Raw genomic sequence first — 20,023 nt, 5'->3', positions numbered from 1 at the left:
ATGGGAGGAGCCTCACACAAGTTCATTCAACTGTGCTATTGTCCCGTTTCATCTTCCTTTGAAGAGTCTTCCCAAAGGCACACGACTGCAGTGGCAGGTCATCAGTACCATACAGGACCCTTAAAACAGAAAAAGTCCTTGCTCCAAGGTAAGAGCCATTTCCTACTCTCCTTTCTGTTCCATTAGCCCAGCAATTCTGAGTTTGTGTACTAGTATGGTGGCTCCTGACACGTCAATGGAAGAATTCTGGGTAGAAAGTTTATGCAAGTCTCTAGCCATATTTCCCTCTGTTCACCAACAGACGGGGGTAGAAAGCTCCTTCCGCTCTGGAGCGGATCTGTGGCTATTCTACTGTCTGGGTATGGCTACACAGCATTTTGGAGCCAGGGGGAGCAAGCTTCCCAGCCAGGTCAACAGACTTGGGTTAGCAAGCCTTGCACTAGTGCTCTAAAAGTAGCTGTGTCAACAGGGCATTGAATCCACTGCTCAGAGTGGAGCTCAGCCTCTGAAGCCTAGGGAAGGGGGATTCAGCCCTCATAAAAATCCATTAGTCTAACCCTGTCACTGAAGTCTTTGAGCAAAATACTGTATGCAGGCTTATCCCAAAATTATTTCAGTCAAATGTGCCATGGACTCTAACTGCTCATGTGTGGGGTGATGTATTATGCCCAAGAGACTGACTATGTCCATAATGTATAAACACAATGGAACAAAATGAGAGGTAAGTTACGGTTCTGTTTTCAGATCAAATGTTAAATTCAAACAGTTGATAATTTACACTGTTACAAGGAAAATGCTTTCAAAGAGTTAGTGGTTGGCAGTTAATAATAATTAACCTACTTTGCTGCTTATTAGACAAAGGGACTTCTGCCACTCCACTTTCCCCACTTACAAATTAACACACAGTAAACGATAGACAGTGTCAGGTTTCAGAGTAGCAGCTGTGTTAGTCTGTATTTGCAAAAAGAAAAAGGAGTACTTGGGGCACCTTAGAGACTAACAAATTTGAGCATAAGCTTAAGTGAGCTGACTTCATCGGACAGACAGTGTGTGTCTAATAAGGAAATTACGTGGCCTTTGCCACCATAGAAGTTGAGCACCTCACAATCTTTATGTATGTATCCTCCCTGCATCCTGTGAGGTAAGGCAGTGCTATTATCTTCTGTTTTACAGATGGGGAATGGAGGCTTAGAGCTCGGGGACCAGATTTTAAAGGTATTTAGGTGCCCAAAGATGCAGATAGGCACCTAATGGGATTTCCAAAAGCTCCAAAGCAGTTTAGGCACCTTAACAGCCATGGCAATCTTAGCTTGTAAATCCCTTGATGTCAATCTGTACTTTTAGTCACCTAAATATCTTTGATAATCTGGCCCTAAATGACATGTTTAAAATCACAGAGGAAGGGAGCAGGGAATTGAACCCCAATCTCGTCAATTCCAGGTTAGCACCCTAGATACTGAACCATTCTTCCTGCCTAGGCACACTTCCACAATGCTGCCTTTGTTCACTTTACGATCCACTACACGCAGTATAAGAACATGACCCTCAGTCTTTTAACTGAAATCTTCCCAAACCAACATTTACAATGATTTGTGCTGTATTTTTAGAGCAGTGATATTTTATCACAATTCACACGAGGAGGAAAACACCCCAATTAGGATTAAAGAGGACAGATAGCAAAGTAATGCACTGAGAACAAACACTTTACTTTTATTAAAAAACCACCACACTGAAGAGGTCAGAAGGGTAGAACAAGTGTTTGTCTGGACTGAACCAGAGTGAAGTACTACATACACCTCAAAAGGAATCATTACATTTTTAAGCGAGAGTTTAGGGTGTAACTTAAACATCGCATGCTGCTGAAACTTCCACAAAAAAGTGATCAGTAAAGATGCTGTAGTGAGGTCTAATCACTAATTTGATTAGATTTAGGAAAGTAAATGAGAGACATGGAGTATTTGCTATACTGTGGAGTATTGCCATAAATCAATCTATACTACTACTGACAAAATAAACGCCTGATTTTGCAAGGTGCCGAGTTGAGTAACACTTGAGGGCACTCTGCAGGCCCAGGCCCTAAATGAACAACGACCATGCTGGGATACAGTGCCCTTGTATTTTTCATGTTCATTTACTCACCCACTTGGTTACAAAATTCAGTGATTTGCAGTTGTCTCCCAGGCATATGAGTGCAAAATTTGCAGGGTTCTATAGCACGGCAAATCTGGCATTTATTAGTGCAGTATGTTCAGCTATTATTCTAGGTTTTTCTTTTTTTCCTCAGATGGTCCCACCTAAGGCATAAAATCCATACAAGGCAATATAAAGAATGAATGGGAAAAAGCTAGGTTCTTTCATGGTTACAGCTTTCATTGAAGACTCCATCATTTCAAGGTTGATGTTTGACAGGGCAAACAGCCTTTGCACTATGTGAAATCTTCCTGTGTCAGTCAGAGGGGCCAGGGCAGGATCTCTCAGTGTCAAAGTGCCATCAGCTGAAGCGACATTAGGCTGTGTTTATATAGACAGAAAGAGGTTAAAGCTATTTTCATAGAGTACAGTTTCTGACATCATAGATCTTTGCTCTCTGCAGTAAAACTCAGGGGACTCAGGTTCTGGAAAAACGAGAAAATATATTGTCTTGCTGCCAAAAGATACATTTAGGTAGAGTAAAGATTAACAAGTGTGATTCCATTCAGACTGAATGGAGACTTAAGCTCACACAGACAGACATTTTCAAAAGCGTCCACTAATTTTATTTTAATGCCTCCGTTTTTCGTGTCCAATTTGAGACACCATGAGCCTGGCTTTCAAGGGAGCTGACACCCTGCTGCTCCTGGTGACTTCCCTGGGAGTTTGGGGTGCTTGGCAAATCTAAAAAATCAGGCCCAAGATATTTCAGACTGGCACCGACAGTGGAGGCGCTCGTTTTGCCCCAACACTCACTGAAAGTAGGGGCTTGGTGTCAAAGGAAAGTGATGCTTTAACTGCAATCCTTTTCCTCAAAGCAGCTGAGTGAAGCCTCTTGCTCAGGTCCTCACTGTGGGGGCTACTATTTCCATATGTAATCCTTAGCCTCCAGTGCCCTATAGAGACTGCCATTCTATCTATCGGAGCAAAGGATGAGGCCCACATCTTTTCTGGCCACTATCAACGTAAGCCCCTGGACCAGCAATCGAGGGGGCGTTGTGACAGTTTCAGCTGGCCAGAGGACTTCCAAAGAAGTTCAGCGCTCAGGGTTCCTACATGCATGGTTGTGTAGTGGGACAGAGTGGCCCATGGCCTAGAGCACTCCAGCCTATCCTACAACCTCAGCTACCTATCCTTCCTCTGCAGGCCTCTGATCCCTCCCCGACACCTACCCACAGTGAAAGAGTTCCAGTCATTCTGCTTCCAGATGGCAAGTTCAGCTCCTCTTCCCCCAGCTGACTTTCCACTCTGATCCTTGTTCTTCACAAGCCTGCCTATAGCTCCCTACCAAAGTTTGGTCACTGAACCCAACTCCCACCCCTCTCCTCACAACCTCTAACAAAGTATTGTAACAGGCAGGCTCAGAGCTTCTGCACTTCAGTAATATGTAGGCAGTGATAAGTTTGTTTTCACAATGCAATTCCTACCTCACCTGCCTCTGACGCCCACTGCAGGTTTTTGGTTTATGAAGTGGTCTAATTAGATGTTCAGTAAAATAAAATCGTGACCTTTGACACTTGAACCAAAGTTCCTATTTTCTCTTGCTTCACATTTGTGGCATGTAGAAAACTACATCAATGTGTCAGAAGGAAGAAATCCAGTTTTGGTTTAAACTAGCTGCAATGTTTGTCATTTTAACACACTAGACCAGATGGTGATTAGGCTTAATCAATGCCTACTGATGTAATTTGTAGCATATTCTGACCTCTCCTTTATTTAATGACAGATGCAATCAGCCAGAGCCTACAGACTCCTCACCGTCACTAGGACTGACCTCTGAACACTAAGGCAGTCCACTCCCTTTTGGATTACTTACCAAATAACACAGGATAGGGACTATTTGTATATCACAGCAAGCACGCAGCAGAGCCAGTGTGTAGTCGGACAATTCTGTGGAAGGAGATATAAAGAGAGTTAAGTTTCAATGATCTCTGAAGCAGGCTGGTTGCTAAAAAGTAGCCTGTAGGGATGTATATGAACAAGCTAAGCCTACACACACAGTTATGAAATGCCATTGCTGGGCAGTGACAGCCCCACTGCTTCTCTTCAGTGCTGTCCTGATTAGTAGAAAGTGCTCTGGAGACCAGCACAAACCCACCACTGAAGACAATTATGTGTTTTATTGAGCACTGTCAGTGTGCTGTGCGCTGCACACCCATAAGAGGCAAATCTAGCCCCTTCCTTGTGTGTGTACAAGCTCTCCAGGCAGCAGAAGCCGCCTTCCAAGTGGAGCAAGGGGGGCAAAAAACCTAACTGGCTTCAAGACTGAGCTTGATAAGTTTACGAAGGGGTTGTTATGATGGGACTGCCTACAATGGCATGTAGCTGATCTGCGCCTGCTAGCAGCAAATATCTCCAATGGCCAGCGATGGGACACTAGATGGGGACGGCTTGGAGTTACTACCTAAAATTCTTGCCAACATGCGCAGGGTCTAACTGATCGCCACATTTGGGGTCGGGAAGGAAGAACTTTTCCCCCAGGTCCGATTGGCAGAGACCCTGGGTTTTTTGCCCCCCCACCTTCCTCTGCAGCATGGGTCACAGGTCACTTGCAGGTCCCAACTAGTGCAAATGGTGGATTCTCTGTAACTTGAAGTCTTGAAATCATAATTTGAGGATTCAGTAACTCAGAGGTTATGATTCTATTATAGGAGCGGGTGGGCAGGCGAGGTTCTAGTCTGACCCCCTGCACGTTCCAGGCCATAGATCAGAGGTGGGCAAACTATGGCCTGCGGGATTCTCCAGCCCAGCCCCTGAGCTCCTGGCCTGGGAGGCTAGCCCCCGGCCCCTCCCCCAGTGTTCCCCCTCCCCTGCAGCCCCAGCTCATTGCACCACCAGCACAATGCTCTGGGCAGTGGGGGGGGGGCTATGAGCTCCTGGGGCAGTGCAGCTGCAGAGCCCGGCCTGACCCGGTGGTCTGTGGTGCATGGGAGTGCAGCTGTAGCACTGCCAGCCACCAGTGCTCCAGGCAGCATGGTGGGGGGGGGGGGGGGGGGGGGGGGGGGGGGGGGGGGGGGGGGGGGGGGGGGGGGTTTGGATAAAGGTCAGGGGAGTTGTGGGGAGGGGCGTGTGCTGTTTGGGGACACACAGCCTCCCCTAAACAGCCCTCCATACAATTTTGGAAACCCGATGTGGCCCTCAGGCCAAAAAGTTTGCCAGCCCCTGGACTAGATGATCATGATGGCCCCTTCTGGCCTTACAGCCTTTAAGTCTATGTGGGGGGAGGGGGGGGGAATGGATGCTAGGAGCTGCACTAAGTGTGTACACTCTCCGTGTGTTGCAGAGTCCTGCTCTGTGTGAACCTAGCAGCAGCGTATCGGGCAGTGCAAGTAGGTTGGCAGGGGGTGGAGCTAGGAGGGCCATGTAAGCCTTTGGGTGGTAAAGGCAACTTTCCAGCATGGGTGGGAGAATTTCTCTCTCCTTGTCTCCTGCCTATCCTAGTGCCAGGCATGGTATTAGGTCTGGGTGCTGGACAGAGGATTTGGGCCTAACGGAAGACAGCGTCTTTGCCCCAACATTAATATGAGAGACACATTGTATAATCCATATCATTATAATTCCTAGTGGAAAACAGCTACAAAGCAGCTTTCTGGTTATGGATACTGCTTCAGGTATACATGAATGTCAGATCTAGATATTATGTCCAGAGCCAGGTTACATCTGATGAACTGTACATTACTTGTCAGACTATTAAAAGTATCAGTACATCAACAGGTCTGTTTTGTTCAATTGCTTTTGAATCTCTGCAACTGGGTCATGCTTTCAAAATGTCTCTTATCTTTCATAAACTGGTGCCATGTAGTTGCATAGAAACTGACCTTCCACCGTACAGTGCTACATGGTTACCCAATATCACACTTCACTTCCTCTCAGCACCTGACTTAATGGAATGAAGATTTTTATGAGAAAGAAAGTTGGATTTGCAGGTGGCTTTTAATTAACATGGTAGTGCCAATTTCATTGTGAGGGTGGCATTCATTTACATTTATGTTTAATTTCTTTTTTCTGTGGCAGCATAAAAACCCTCTAATTACAGATCTACATATTAAAGTATTTTTGCTAAATATGGTTTGTACTTCAACATAAGCCACATATTCAGCAAATACAAGGAAGCCAGCACCTACAATGCAACCCTGAGGCACTAGATATGAAGGATTCGGATGCACAAGAACAGTAATTAATTTACAAAACTGAGTGAAAAGGTCTGGCTTCAATGGAAACTCAAATCAAATGATTTCCAGGGAATGTTAAATTTTACTTGTAAAATATGCAGTGAAAGGCATCTGAATTTAATTCTTAGCCTGAATCACAAAGTGCTTTCTTCTCCATCCACCCTAGCCCCATAAAACTGAAACAGAAATCACTACATGTACTGAAGCTACCCAGCTGTTGCAATTTACCTATAAAATAAAAATTCATGCTGTACACAAAAGGAGTTTCTAAGTGGGAAAGCTGCAGTTATCTCCATTGTACCTGCCACTGCACTGATCAGGATGTGAGCAGCTGAGAAGAGGCCCGTATAATGAAGCTGGTCTTTCTGCAACAGCTCATTCTGTAAACTGTACCCGACCAGCTGCAAGAAGTCGGTTATGTTTTGCTGCTGTGGAGGTTTCAACTCCTTCAGGTCTGTAAAATCCGGCTCTTCTCCTGTGAAAATACTATCTAACTGGAAAGAGGAAAAAATGATACATTATTAGTTTCTCACATTTTAAACTAGACAGAGAAACAAACCCTGATCTTCCTCCCACTGAAGTCAACAAAACTTGTTAAAGAATACTTATAAAAGTAGTGTTTGAATAGAGGGACGTGTTAGCTCTATTATTTTTAGAAAGAAAAAAAAGTTCCATCATCTTACCACCTCCTCCAGTGCAATCACAATTTCTTCATGATGCAAGAGCTCATAAAATATTTTATTTAAAGCTCCTTGCTTGTCTTCTGGAAGCTTCACAAAGGGTTGGAACTGCATCTTTAACAGCAACAGATCTTTCCAAGAAAGAAACACAATGTTAAACTCATGACTCTTACAAATGCCAGCATATGCAACTAAAATTCTGTAATCACTAATCTCTAGAATTCACAATGAAATGTAGGACACATTTGGTTACAGGTGTGTTTTACTAGTGACCTTTCCAAATTAATGAAAGGTCAGTGCAAACTGAGAGAAAATAAATACTGTTATTAGGCATCAATATTCAGTTTTAAGATTTCAATATTTTAATACTGTTTTTCACATGAAAGCTGTTCATGATTCCCAGTAGGATGTTCATTTTTAGAACCAGGCAGTCTTACTTCTCAACCAGAATATTTTATTCTGGAACTGCTTCATATTATGGTAAAACATCATGAATAACTAAGGCTGATGATATTGTTCATATTTCAAATTAAAAACTCCGACAGTAACACTATTTTACTCTCCTCATATATTTCATCATCACCAGCTTTACACGATTTACCCCTCTCTCCTTTGACCAAAAAACATACGTTTTATGTTTTACATAATATTTAACCTATTACAGTATGTAGTTTATAAACTCAACTACAGTTTATTAGATTCCTTTTCCTGCAGTGCAAACGTGGTATTAAGCCAAGATGTTTTATGAGTAGGAAATCAATATTCCAGCAGTGAGTTCCAGTCAACAGAAATTTAGGGTTTGGGTTTTTTTTTTTTTTATTTAATCTCTGAAGATGCCGGATGTTACTTTTAAAGCCTGATGTAACACTTGTCAAACACACACATGATCTTTAAAGATGCCTGTTTCACATCAATAATTATAAGATATTGAAAAACAATAATTTTACTCTAGGTAGTGTCTCTCCATATGGGTCAACCAAATAATTATACAAATACTAGAACATCATGATGGGAGGAAAAGGGGGGAAGGAGGTCAAACACCTGCCCCAAATTATTCCAATATAAAAGCATTTCAATAAATAGGGTAGGTTAATCAAAGAAACAGAATGACAATTCTTTAAGTAAGACAGGCACAGAGGGTATTAAGAAAGAACAGTGCAACACAGTCCTTCACACACAAAAAAAACCTGTTATCCCTATAAAGAGATAAGTTCTCTTAAGCAAGTCTACACTAGAGAAGAATAGGATTTATTCCAGTGCAATAAAATGGCTATTTTGGTCATAAATTATTGACTAAACTGAACTCAGGGCCAAATTCAGAGGTGACATAACTGGTAAATTACACCTTGGTATGTGGAAGTGGGTGTAAAGGCAGGACTACCGGAGGCAATATAAAAGAGGGATGGGGCCTCCTTTATTTTAGACCTTCTTACTCCTTCCTGTTTGTTGTTTTGGTACAACCGTACCCTTCCACTCCCTAGCCACTTAATTTACCAACATGTAATTTGCACTGCCATTTAGCTCACATCTGAGTTTAGTCCTAGGGTTCAATTCTGATTTTTTCGAGGTTTCTCATAACTCAGAGAGGTTCAGGAAGAAAAAACTGCTTTGTATTTCTGGAGATGTCAAATAACCTTCCCCGAGAAGCTTTACTAAGAGAACGTTTTCACATCATGTGTCAAATATTCTCAGTGAACATTTTTCAGTGCCAACATAAATTATTAATCTTGTGCAGTTTAGCAGGGATATAATAAAACTGATGTAAAACCAAAACTGTATAAGGTTATATTTATGACAAAGGGTAACAATATGTTCCTAGGAGAGAAACAACTTACTCCCATTCCCTTCATACATTCATTCCAGAAGTACAAGATCTTCCAATTTTTTCTAAGTGATCACCAAGGAGTTATTGCTAGAGGCTATTAAAACAGGACAGCATAATTTCTATGTACTATTCTGCAAGAATACCTCCTTCTGTTATCTTGCTTAAGACTCTGTAGCGTAATCAAATAAAGCGTTTCTGGTAATACCTTGTTTCAGTACACTTAAGGAGGCATCGCTGGGAACGATGTTTCTATCTCCAGAGCGCCTGTCACTATCCACAGCGTCTGGCTGATATAGAAAGTAAGAGTCTCTAAATGGTAAAGAATATGGATAAGATGAGCCTTCTGTGTTTTCTCTTTCAAAACCTCCTTCTTGCTCATTTAGCAGACAGAATTCTGTAATTAGAAACACAAGTGAATAAATAAATAAAACCACATGAGTGGACAGAAGCAAATATTAATGCTAGAACTTTCAATGTAGACATTAGAAACATGCACTCAGGAAGGCTATGTAACCGATTTCTTGTAGATGGAAAAAAATGGTTAACAGTCACTGTCTACATGAACTACTGTACATTATATGTTGTTGCTTTTTTAGAACAGTGCTGTGCACAGATCTGCCTTGATGTAAATGGAAACAGGTACTAACTACAGAACGCAAGACAAGATTTTGTGGATGCATTTAATAATCCGTTCAGCAAATACCAAGAAAAGAAGCAATCTGCTAAATTAGAACAATGCTCCTCGTGGACAATTAAAACCTGCATACTATATATGAGGGAAGGATCTATATATTTCTCACATTATCTATAAGCTACTAGATGTTATATACAGTGGGCCAGATCACCCCTTCCTACGGGAAACCCCTGTGAAAGAGCTACAGGTCAGAAAAACTCCATGAGCATCCCTCAGAGCTTTGCCCTGGTTCTTCTATCGGGCTGCCTGGCTTTTGGTCCATCCCTAAGCCCCATAGATCAGTGAGAGGCCAGGTCCATGCTAGCTCAGTAGCAGCCTGGCTCCCACAGAGTCGCATCACTAGGGTCTTCCTCTGGCCATGGATGCTTCCAGGACTACCCTTCAAGGGAGACACCCACTGTGGAGCAGACTCCATGGGAAAGGAAATACACCTTCGAGCTGCATTACATTTCCAGTCTAGTCTCGGTCAGTTCATGATGGGCTGATGTACATCCTCTACCCCACCCAATGTGGGGCTGCCACCTCCTTGCCCCCAGTCAGATTTCTATGTGGGCTACTGGAAAGGAGGTGGGAGCAATGCCACAGAAGGCACTGATCCACCCTTCTGTGAAGGGGAGAGGACATTTGTGTGTGGAGGATCCCTTCTCTACTCAATTCAGAAGGCACAACCTGGCTCATCATATGGAAGACTATCGCTAGTAACAAAGTACTGTCTACCCAACAATGTCCAGCTTTACAGTTCTTCACAAACAGTAACTACCCTGAGAGTTAGGCAAGTTTCATTTTACAGATGGGGAAACCAAGGCAGAAATTAAGGACACAAAGGGAGCCACTGTCAGAGCCAGGATTAGAATGTACAAGTTTGTAACTTCCAGACCTATGCTCCGACCACTAGGCCATGCCCAAAAGAATAATATATGTGAAATAATCCAAGACCCTGTATGTTACTACAAAATTTAATGGCCCAAAAAGATATTGAACCATATACCATCCATGGCATTTTGTAGCAAAACAAATGGGTAGACTAAAAAAAGTAAGTCAGTTTTAAAGTAGTATGTGACAAAGAAGAAAGTCCAAAAGTAAACAGGTATTTCAAAGGGTGAGGGGGAAAAAAAATCTCTGCTACAGAAGGAAGGGGAAAAAAGCAATCTTTCAGAAAGCTGCCGTCACCTGTAAGACAACTTGAAAAGGAACAGAAAGAGATTAACACAAATAAAAGCCTTTCCCAGCAAGGGCAGCAGCCAAGGCATTACTGACTAAGGAGTATAGTCTTGTCTCAGTATGCTTGTGTTACTCCCATTACTGTTACAGTGATTTACATACGCACACCTGAAGGGAGAAGCTATCACTAAAAAACAAAACAAAAACAAAACAAAACACACACAACAAAAAACCCAACTGCCCTTTATGGGAGAATGAGGCCAGTGACTGAAATACATACACAGCATCATGTGAAAATAAGTGAGGCAGTCACAACTGTCAAATCCCATAACAGATCTGGATTCAAAAGCAAACAAGTCTATGAAAGTTTGTATTGTTACTATCGTTCATTATTTTTATAGCACATTAAGTTTGCATGACCCTTTATAGAGGTGGGGGTGAGGGCAGAGAGGATTGGAAAGTCAAAATATCATAATGCCATTATATAAAATCATTGGTGCACCCTCTCCTAGAACACAGTGATCTGTTTCTGCCAGCATGTTTGAGATAAGGTGACAAGAACTGAAGAGATCCAGAGATGGGCAATGAAAATGATGAGACGCAGAGACATTAAGATGATTAAGGGGAGACACGTCAAAGGTATATAAAACAACGAATGGTACAAAGCAAATCAGCCAGGTGCTACTATTTATCCTCTCTCGTAACACAAAACCAAGGGGACAAAATGAAATCAAAAGGGAAAAAAATTCAGCCCTTTAAAAGAGAGAGTGTTTTTATATTCAGTGCATAATTAACCTGTGGAACACAGACACACAAAAATCACTGTGCTAAAGGGTTCAGCAGGATTCAAAAAAGGATTAGACATTTTTATAGCTAAGACCCTCCCTAGCCATGTTAGAGAGAGTATATACAGAGAGGAGGAGAGAGAGAGAGAGAGACTAAACTCTCATGCCTTAGGGCATAAGCCAACCACTGATAGAAATGAGAACAAACAAGACTCATGTGCAGGTTATTCGATAATTATCCATTATGGGGATTCTTCCATCTTCCTCCGAAGCAGCTGGAGCTGGCCACTATCAGAGGCAGGACACTGGACTAGATGGACCTCTGGTCTTATCCAGTATGGCAATTCTTATATTCCTAAGCAGACATTAATTCCACTTTTACTCTTGCTGAAGAGTACCTTACTCTGCGATTAGTCCCACTGGTTTCCCTGCCCACTGAAAGGAAGGGAAGGGATGGATGATTGTTGCAACAATTAAAAAAAAAAAAAAAAAAGACACTAGACATATGTTGTTTATGAAGTCCAACAAATAAAGTCAACATGAGACATATGTTGTTTATGAAGAGGGAAAGACTAGATAATTAAAATGAAAATAGGGTCAGGCAGCAGTGAAGAAACACATGAGAATACGGATCAATGAATGCACGCACACACTAACCAGCTGACAGAACACAGGATATTCCCAGGGAGCGATTCCCAGCCAAACTTTTACTAAATAATATTTTAATACACACTGTTAGCCTGATGTCTTATTAAGACCTGATTCAGCGTAGTGTAGTTAACTGGGAAATGCAGTTCAGTTCTGAAAAGTGACTATAAAATGCACAGCCTTAGGGAATTTTCCTGTTCATCGTGTCTCGATGACTTTAGGTCAAATACATTTTGTTTACAATTTTTTTTTTTTATTATTCTTCCTGCCAGTCCTACAAACTCATCATCAGGAGATTAAAAAGTCAGTCCAGATTCCAGCTGGCCATCATCTCCTGTAACAGACCCAAATGAGATGCATTGTAGGTTTACATCTCAATTGCACGTTAAGGACATCTACAGTTCATCTCGGATGCACTAACTTTTCTAACTGCCTGCACTGCACACTCAACCTGGGTTCTTTCCTTCTTGCACATTTATCCTCAGTAACCTCACGTGGGTCTGGGATTTGTAGCTATGATACACAAGGAAGAGCCCAGACGGAATGTCCAGAGCAGGGAGTTACAAAACAAACCAAAAAACCCAGCAAAACAAACCAAAATCTCCAACCCCAATGTATTTTTACTTGTAATCTGAGTGAATTTGATCTGGAGTAACCAAGAGACAAAGACTGAACATGGCAAGGAAATTTTTATGGTCTTTTTCTGAGCTGATCTATATTCATTTGAATATAAAATCAGTAAAGCTCATGAACTACCAGCCTCACACTTTATTTCTTCATTTTTTCTAATAAAATGTTGTACAGACAGGCAATACTTTGACTGTTGCCCTGCATCTTATGCAGTTATTTATACTAATCAAAAGTGAGTGTGAAAAGTATATAAAATGCTACTAAATAAAAATGGTAGCAACATTTTATGCCCATTTTGCACTGGTGTAAACGACTATGCAAGATGCAGGGCAATGAAGAACCAGGTGCTGTAAGCCTGCAGGTGAATGAAAGGCTTTACTTGAGGAGGTAGCTCTTTTCCATAGCAGAGCTACATGCAAAAGAAAACGGGCATTGTACTTACCGAACTGACCATCACGCTTTATATACAGTTCAGTTATGCCATAGGCAATAGCGGTGGGAGCAGGAATCTCTAAGACCACATTGGAATCCTTTCTCACATTCCCATTTTCGCTCACTGAAACCTGGGGGACAGATTCATCCACTGTTTATTTGATTCAACTAAAGAGCAGCTTGCACACAAAATGAACTTCAGGGTAACACAAATTAGATTAGGAAAAGCATTAGCTCAATTCTCCACTGTGCCCAAATCAAGATCACATGTGATATTAGAGGTCTGTGAACATTTATCTTAACAAAGCTCTCTGGGCCTGAGCTCAGCCCTGTGGTAGGAGACAAGAGCAGCACCTCAACCCTCAGCCTCCAGCCCCAGTGTGTGCAGGGCGCAGCTTTCACTTATGCTCCTGGTGTAAAGTCCCATGAAGTCAGGGGAAAAAACTGGTCCTCGCTTTGTCATACTGCTGCTCTGCCCTCCCATCCTGACACCCCCCCTGCTCATCCCCATCCTCTTTACAACCAGGTGCACAAGAGCTGGTAAAGCAGGTACCTTTGCCAGCTTTATGTCAGTGGAAGTGCCCCTACAGTGGGGATTTGTTGGTAGTTCTGATGATTTTGCCTCAGTTTGTTACAGTTATTTCAGAAGCACCTTGAATGCACCTGAAGAAAACGGTCAAACAATGAGGATCCTCATACTCCGTGGAGCTGGGTGACATGGCAAAATCTGGTTTCCAAATAGTCACTTGAATTTTTACATGAATTGGCTTCAGCTGTGCTCTTGCCCCTTTAACGTGCCGTTTCTTTTAACATTTGTGTTATCATATGTCGTGGGCATGAATGTTCACAAAAACTGAATCACATGCCAAGAGTATTCATGGAAACCAGGTTCTAGATTCACCCCAGAAGAGCTTGCACGCTCATCCAACTAGGGAACTCTACCAATCAGTGACAACTAAACAATGTATCGAATACTTGTGGAGAACCATTTGCAACAGATACAGTTTAAAATAGACAAAAATTGCCAAATACTTAATAATGAATACATATGAAGAAAGTGATCTGTTCTCAGAAAATTCATATGGAGGAGAAAGGGCTAAATTAATTAGATAACATGCTCATTGCCAGTTATGTGCTTAGCTCTAGCAGTAAGAGAAGAAACAGATCTATTAGATCAATTAATAAATCAAGGGCAGGATATGGTCAGTTATAATATGGTTTGTTCAAAATCAGGAGGAAAAAAAGTGGAAATTTTCTTAGTTATTGTTTTTTTAATACCATAACTGAGGTTTTGAAGGCATCTAATGATGTTGAAGAAATATTTGTGTGCGCGCTGCATGGTCGGTGGGTTGTTTTGTTTTTTTACCTTTACAATTTTTGAACGGAGTCCCACCACGCCACCATATTTTTCTTCAGTCTGAATATGTTCAGACACCAAACACTTTTGAGTTGTTACGATCTTTTCTGTCAAGATACATAGTACCTCATGTTTTCTTCCTAGCACTTGTTGCAGTAAATTATTGTTTAGATTTATTGTTCTGAAATTTAAAAAAGGGTATTAATAGCATAAACACTGCAGCTGATAAAACATTCTTAATTGTATGCCCACAATCTTTGTAAGAAGCTTTTATTGTAAAATATAAATGGTTTGAGTATGATTATCCTCTTCAAATTATTATATTCTCTTTTGTTATCTGGTAGCAGCAAGACTGTAATGATCTGTTTGGAACAATTTAAATCCCACCATATTTAGTGAATTCTTGGTTCATCATTTCCAGCAAAAAGGCTATTTAGTTATTTTTATTTGTTTAAATAAAAGCCAAATAACTTCAGACAAATTTAAGACTCCTTTGTGATTTGAAAACAAATAAACCGATCTTGCAAACATAAGGGCATATCCTCAGCTGGTGGGTCAGTTGTCATGGACTTCAAAGAGCTATGACAATTTACATCAGGTGAGACTCTGCCCCACTAGCTTCAGTCTATTGCTGACTAACAAGCATAGCCCCACTGAAGTCACTGAGCCACATAATAGCCAATTCCCAAATAAGGACTGCAGTAAGTACCAAAAAAAAAAAAAAAAAAAAAAAAAAAAAGTTGTGGTCCATCCAGTGGCATACCTAAGGGTGTGAGATAGACATCCTTGTCTACTAGCCAATGTTTTTTGGGTGTAATTTGAAATTATTAAAAGAAAATTAAGGCTGCAAAGTCAAGCACTCAAAAGCTAGAAAATACCAGAATTAATTTGCCTCCCAGTCCCAGCTCCCAGTTCCAAAAATCTCCTTGTCCCAACCTACTCCTTTTCCTTCCTCCCTGCTCTGTTTTTTGTCCCCTCTGCATTTGATCAGACAACTTTCTCTTCCACACTGTCTGGGTGCCAGCAGGGGTGAGGTATCATTGAGAGCATAGGAGAGATTGGCTCCACTGTGGCACGGAGCACCCATTATAGGGGAAGTCCAGCTTTGGCCTTTGTAGCCCTGGGCTGGACCATGTTCTGTCACTCTATGGGGACGGTACATGCACAGTCTGGTCAACACTAGTAGCTGCAAGAGGTTCAAGCATGCTCAGTGAGGACAGAATCTTTCACGATTTTAGCTGGAATGCTCTAGCAAGTCTTGACTGACCATGTGTGAACTGCAATTTTTCAAAAGCTTGTAACTTGGGTAGTTTTATCAGGGGATAGCAAAAGGCACATCCCTGACACAAAGATCACCCTCTGGCAAATTTCAAGTCCCTGCTCCAAAGCATGGGTCAGCTACAGTTTTCAAAGAAAAGGACACCAGAATTTTTTTAAAATGGGCAAAACAAGATTTTTTTGTCCTTAGCGTTGTTCTCAGAAACAATGCAACTGTTTTGGCTAAAAAATGTTCAAAAAAAAATTCTGCTTGAGACAGACCTCCAAAGTGGAAAATTTCAGACGAATCAGCTAAAGTTTGGCAATGTTATAAACAACTGAAAACAGGTCTTATAATAGGACATATCAGGCAACCTTAATAAGACGACATTTTCCCAACCCCACCTATAACTAATTACCTCTGTTTTCTAATCTTGCTATTAACAAATCCATTTTTAGTGTCTAGTCAGACTCATGGCTGGTAAACTGGGGTCACAACTAACCAAGTACTTTACATGGTAGAAGTAGATAACATTTAATAGATTTTAAGGACAGAAGAGACTGTTAAAATCATCCAGTCTGACCTCCTGCATAACACGAGTCATAGACCCTCACCCAATAAACTATTTAGTCCATAACTTTATTTCAGTGATAGCATCCATCTTTTAGAAAGAAATCCAGTCTTGACTTAAAGAAGTTCAAGAAATGGAGAATCCCCCCTATCCCTAGGAAGTTGTTTCAATGGTTAATTACCCCTCATGGTTAAAAATGCAGGCTTTATTTCTAGCGTGAATTTGTTTAGCTTAAAGCCCTTGCATGGACTAAAAGGTTACCTCAGTGTTATTCCCTGTGTCAGTTCCAATGCACCTGCGAAGGTCAAGGATACATTTAAAAAAAATCAGTTACCAGAACTGTCACATTGAAAAGATGGCGGGGTGGGGAAATGAAGAGGGGGGGAGCGACTCTGCCCCCTTTACTCATGTTGAGTAGCACCTTATTATGTCCCCAATTTAGCAAATCATCCCAACTAAACAAAGCACTTAAGCATGTCCTTAAGTCCCACTGAAGTCACTCCTGAAGTAAGATGCTATTCAACATGAGAAAGGGTACCAGAATCATGCCCTAAAGATGTCAAGAAACCACAAAATTTTTCTAAGAAATGGATTACTTACTTCATTACCACATCTTCTGGGGTTTATGATTGACAGGATTCAATCCTGTCAGTGAAGTTAAAGGAACTTTTAACTGTATTCCATCAACTAAAATGTGTTAATTATACCAACCTTTTTCAAAATACTCATCTGAGGTTCCTAAAAGAGGGGTCATACCTTCTATTAACAGACAGTTCTAGCTAGCAAGATAGCTAGAAGATTAAAAGATTGCTATCCTTGGCAGGAGTTATTTAATCTTTTCTTCTCCATTCTACTGTAAATGGGGTATTCAGAGGGGTTAAACTATCATTCCCAGAAAACAGAATACAAGAGACATGTTCTGCCTCAGATTCATTTAAATCAATACATCTCTAGCTTTTTAGGAATTAAAGTTTAGACACCCCAGTTTCTGGAGCTTCAGACGTTACACAGACAGCACAACATCAGATTTAAGTCAGCTTGGTTCTTTAAAAACAAAAAACTAACCCACCCCCACCCTCAAAAAACAAAACACCATACTGTCAGACAATTTTTGATCAGTGTGGAATTTAGAAACCTCTGTTTCTGTGAAAGCTCAGTCATTCAGAAAGAATGGTCTAAAAACCCTAAAAATTGTGCAGATGAGGAACAAAATATATCGAAGCAATGTAATAATCGTTATAACAATGCACCCAAACATTCCTGAGATTTTTTCTGCAAAGCTTAGTTTTATATCTGAAAGGTCAGATTCTTTGAAATCCAAGAATTTTCAAATGGTCACAAACAGCAGTGTTCTTGGAAACTCCCACCGACATGCAAAACTGGGGCTACTGAGCAGCATAGTAACTAACAGAGATTACACTTTCCATATTATTACTATAATTAAGCTTTATGCAGTATTCAGAAGTGTGCTAGGCATCTTGAAGATATACAGCAAGATGGGTCCATGCTTCAAAGAACTTGCAATAGGCAACATAAGGACCAACAGGGATGCAACACCAGAACCTTTCCCCCATGCTCTCTTGTTTTCATTCCACCTATTTTGTGCCTATTTTAGGTGGTTACAAAGTTACAGGACATCCTCCATTCTATCCAATTATAGGAAAAGAAATGAGAATGTAGAAAAATGCAACCAGATTAATTTGGTACCAGAAATAGTACTAACTCAAGAAGTACTTCAAAACCTGCTTAAATTTTGTTAAAAATAAATGGCCCTTCAGAGTTCAGTTCCATCTATTGCAATGGAGTTAATCTGGCCTAAACCCTCTTATACCTTTTGACTCTGGAGTACAGCTAACCAACTAAGAATCCTGTGTCAAAACTGAAGCCTCCTATTCTCAAGTCTCAATTCCATTGACTCCAACAGGACATACACTAAATGTTTTCCTGAATATGGTCCCTGTACACTAGCGGCCTCCCTCCTGTCCTCACTGACTTTAATGTGAACATATATATAATGGCAATGATTAATCCTGAGATGAGTCTTTTAAGGACAACACAGTGACTGAAGAGGGGAAGTGTTTGGGGGGGGGGGGGGGAGGAGGGGAGAGAGAGAGAGAGAGAAAGAAAAAAAAAAAAAAAAAGAGCCAAGGCTCTCTGTTCCACACAGCTCCCTGCTAGGAGCCTCTTGCCTTAGACTGTGAGATCTGCACCTGGAGTCCCAGGACCCTGGGGGGCAGCAGGGCTCCCAGTGGGGAGCCTGAGTGGCAGCCCAAGCCTGTCTTGGAGTGGAGACCTGACAGCAGCTAGCTTTCTTGTCAATTTCAGGGCTGGGGAGCCATGAAATTGACAAGACAGCCACCAGCTCATGTAAGAAACACAGGTTCATATCACCCTAACTACACAGAAGTAAGCCCTACACCTCTCATGGAGGTGGAGTTATGTCAGTGTAGCACGGCACTTACATCGGTGGGAGCAAGGCTGAAGGCTGTAGTGTAGACACTGACACAGGTCAACATAAGCTGCCTATGTCAACCTAACTCTGTAGTATAGGCCAAGCCTAAGACACCTCATTCACTCAGTTTTCCTTAGCCTTGTACTATGAGCATAGTTAACACGAGATGCAGGAAGGGCTACATTAAAATGACTGAGGATGTACACAAATGGAGCTGCAGTTTTTATTTCAACAGGTTTCAGAGTAGCAGCCGTGTTAGTCTGTATCTGCAAAAAGAAAAGGAGTACTTGTGGCACCTTAGAGACTAACAAATTTATTTGAGCATAAACTTTCGTGAGCTACAGCTCACTTCATCCGATGAAGCAAGCTGTAGCTCATGAAAGCTTATGCTCAAATAAATTTGTCAGTCTCTATTTCACAAGTCATATTTTAAATGCTCTTATTTATGGTAAGCAACATATCACTCTAATCTTTCACATTCTATTTTACAGCATCATCATCGATCTGGGTTAACTTCCTATCGCTCCACTGCATTCCTTTCAAACTCTTTAAAGGTGAGCTGAAATGCTTTACAAAGGAAACATTATAAAACGTTTGAAATGCTGGATACCTCAAATCATAGATATATTTACTTTTAATTCTGTATGTGTTTTTGTAAATTACAAGATGAAAGTTTATGATTTAGTTATACATTGTGTAATAAAAGCTTCCTTTTATCTATTTTAAACTCACTTGGGCTGATCCTGCCCCCAATGAAGTCAACAGCAAAACTCCGATTGACTTACAATGGGAGCAGGATTATGCCCACTGTCTTTCAATTTTATTGGAAGTTCTCTTCTTGTATTATAAGAAAGGGTAAATAGGTGCACTGAGCACTCTCTCTCTGCTGCAGAACAGAGGCAGCAAAGAGAAAAAGAGAGGAGCCAATAAAAGGAAGGAGCACGACAGGCGGATACAAGCAGCCCAGCATCTGGCACTACAGCATGCTAATAGGTAAAGGATCACAAATCTAGAGAAACAAACCTAGAGCCACCAGCTGAGTGGCCTCCTCAGGTCCCCAGCAGCCAGAGTTTCCTCAGGCGGGCTAGGACCACTCTTCCATCCAATCCTACCTAGATTTTCCAGGGCAACAAGATGAAAGGCCTTAACCTGCAAACCTTTATGCTAA

At 41.4% G+C, this 20,023-nt stretch overlaps 1 protein-coding gene across 3 annotated transcripts in view; it reads right to left on the bottom strand.

Moving 5' to 3' along the window:
- Positions 1 to 1,685: 1,685 nt before the first annotated feature.
- Positions 1,686 to 20,023, bottom strand: part of GSDME (gasdermin E) — a 30,723-nt gene continuing 12,385 nt past the window's right edge. For 2 of the 3 annotated variants that reach the window (XM_027833746.3, XM_043541039.1), the window contains exons 4-10: positions 14,584 to 14,755; positions 13,228 to 13,348; positions 9,073 to 9,261; positions 7,046 to 7,173; positions 6,664 to 6,856; positions 4,007 to 4,080; positions 1,686 to 2,511 (exon numbers count right to left, since the gene is read on the bottom strand). In XM_027833746.3, coding sequence (XP_027689547.1) covers positions 2,281 to 2,511; positions 4,007 to 4,080; positions 6,664 to 6,856; positions 7,046 to 7,173; positions 9,073 to 9,261; positions 13,228 to 13,348; positions 14,584 to 14,755 — 1,108 coding nt within the window. In that variant the 3' untranslated portion in view covers positions 1,686 to 2,280. Of the gene's footprint in view, positions 2,616 to 4,006; positions 4,081 to 6,663; positions 6,857 to 7,045; positions 7,174 to 9,072; positions 9,262 to 13,227; positions 13,349 to 14,583; positions 14,756 to 20,023 lie in introns of all 3 variants that reach the window. The other variant, XM_027833747.3, reaches the window with a different exon arrangement.

The sequence above is a fragment of the Chelonia mydas genome, chromosome 2 (assembly GCF_015237465.2).
Source record: "Chelonia mydas isolate rCheMyd1 chromosome 2, rCheMyd1.pri.v2, whole genome shotgun sequence".
In the NCBI taxonomy this organism is placed as follows: Eukaryota; Metazoa; Chordata; order Testudines; family Cheloniidae; genus Chelonia; species Chelonia mydas.
Note: the sequence above shows the minus strand (reverse complement) of the source record. Positions and strands in the feature narration are given on the sequence as shown.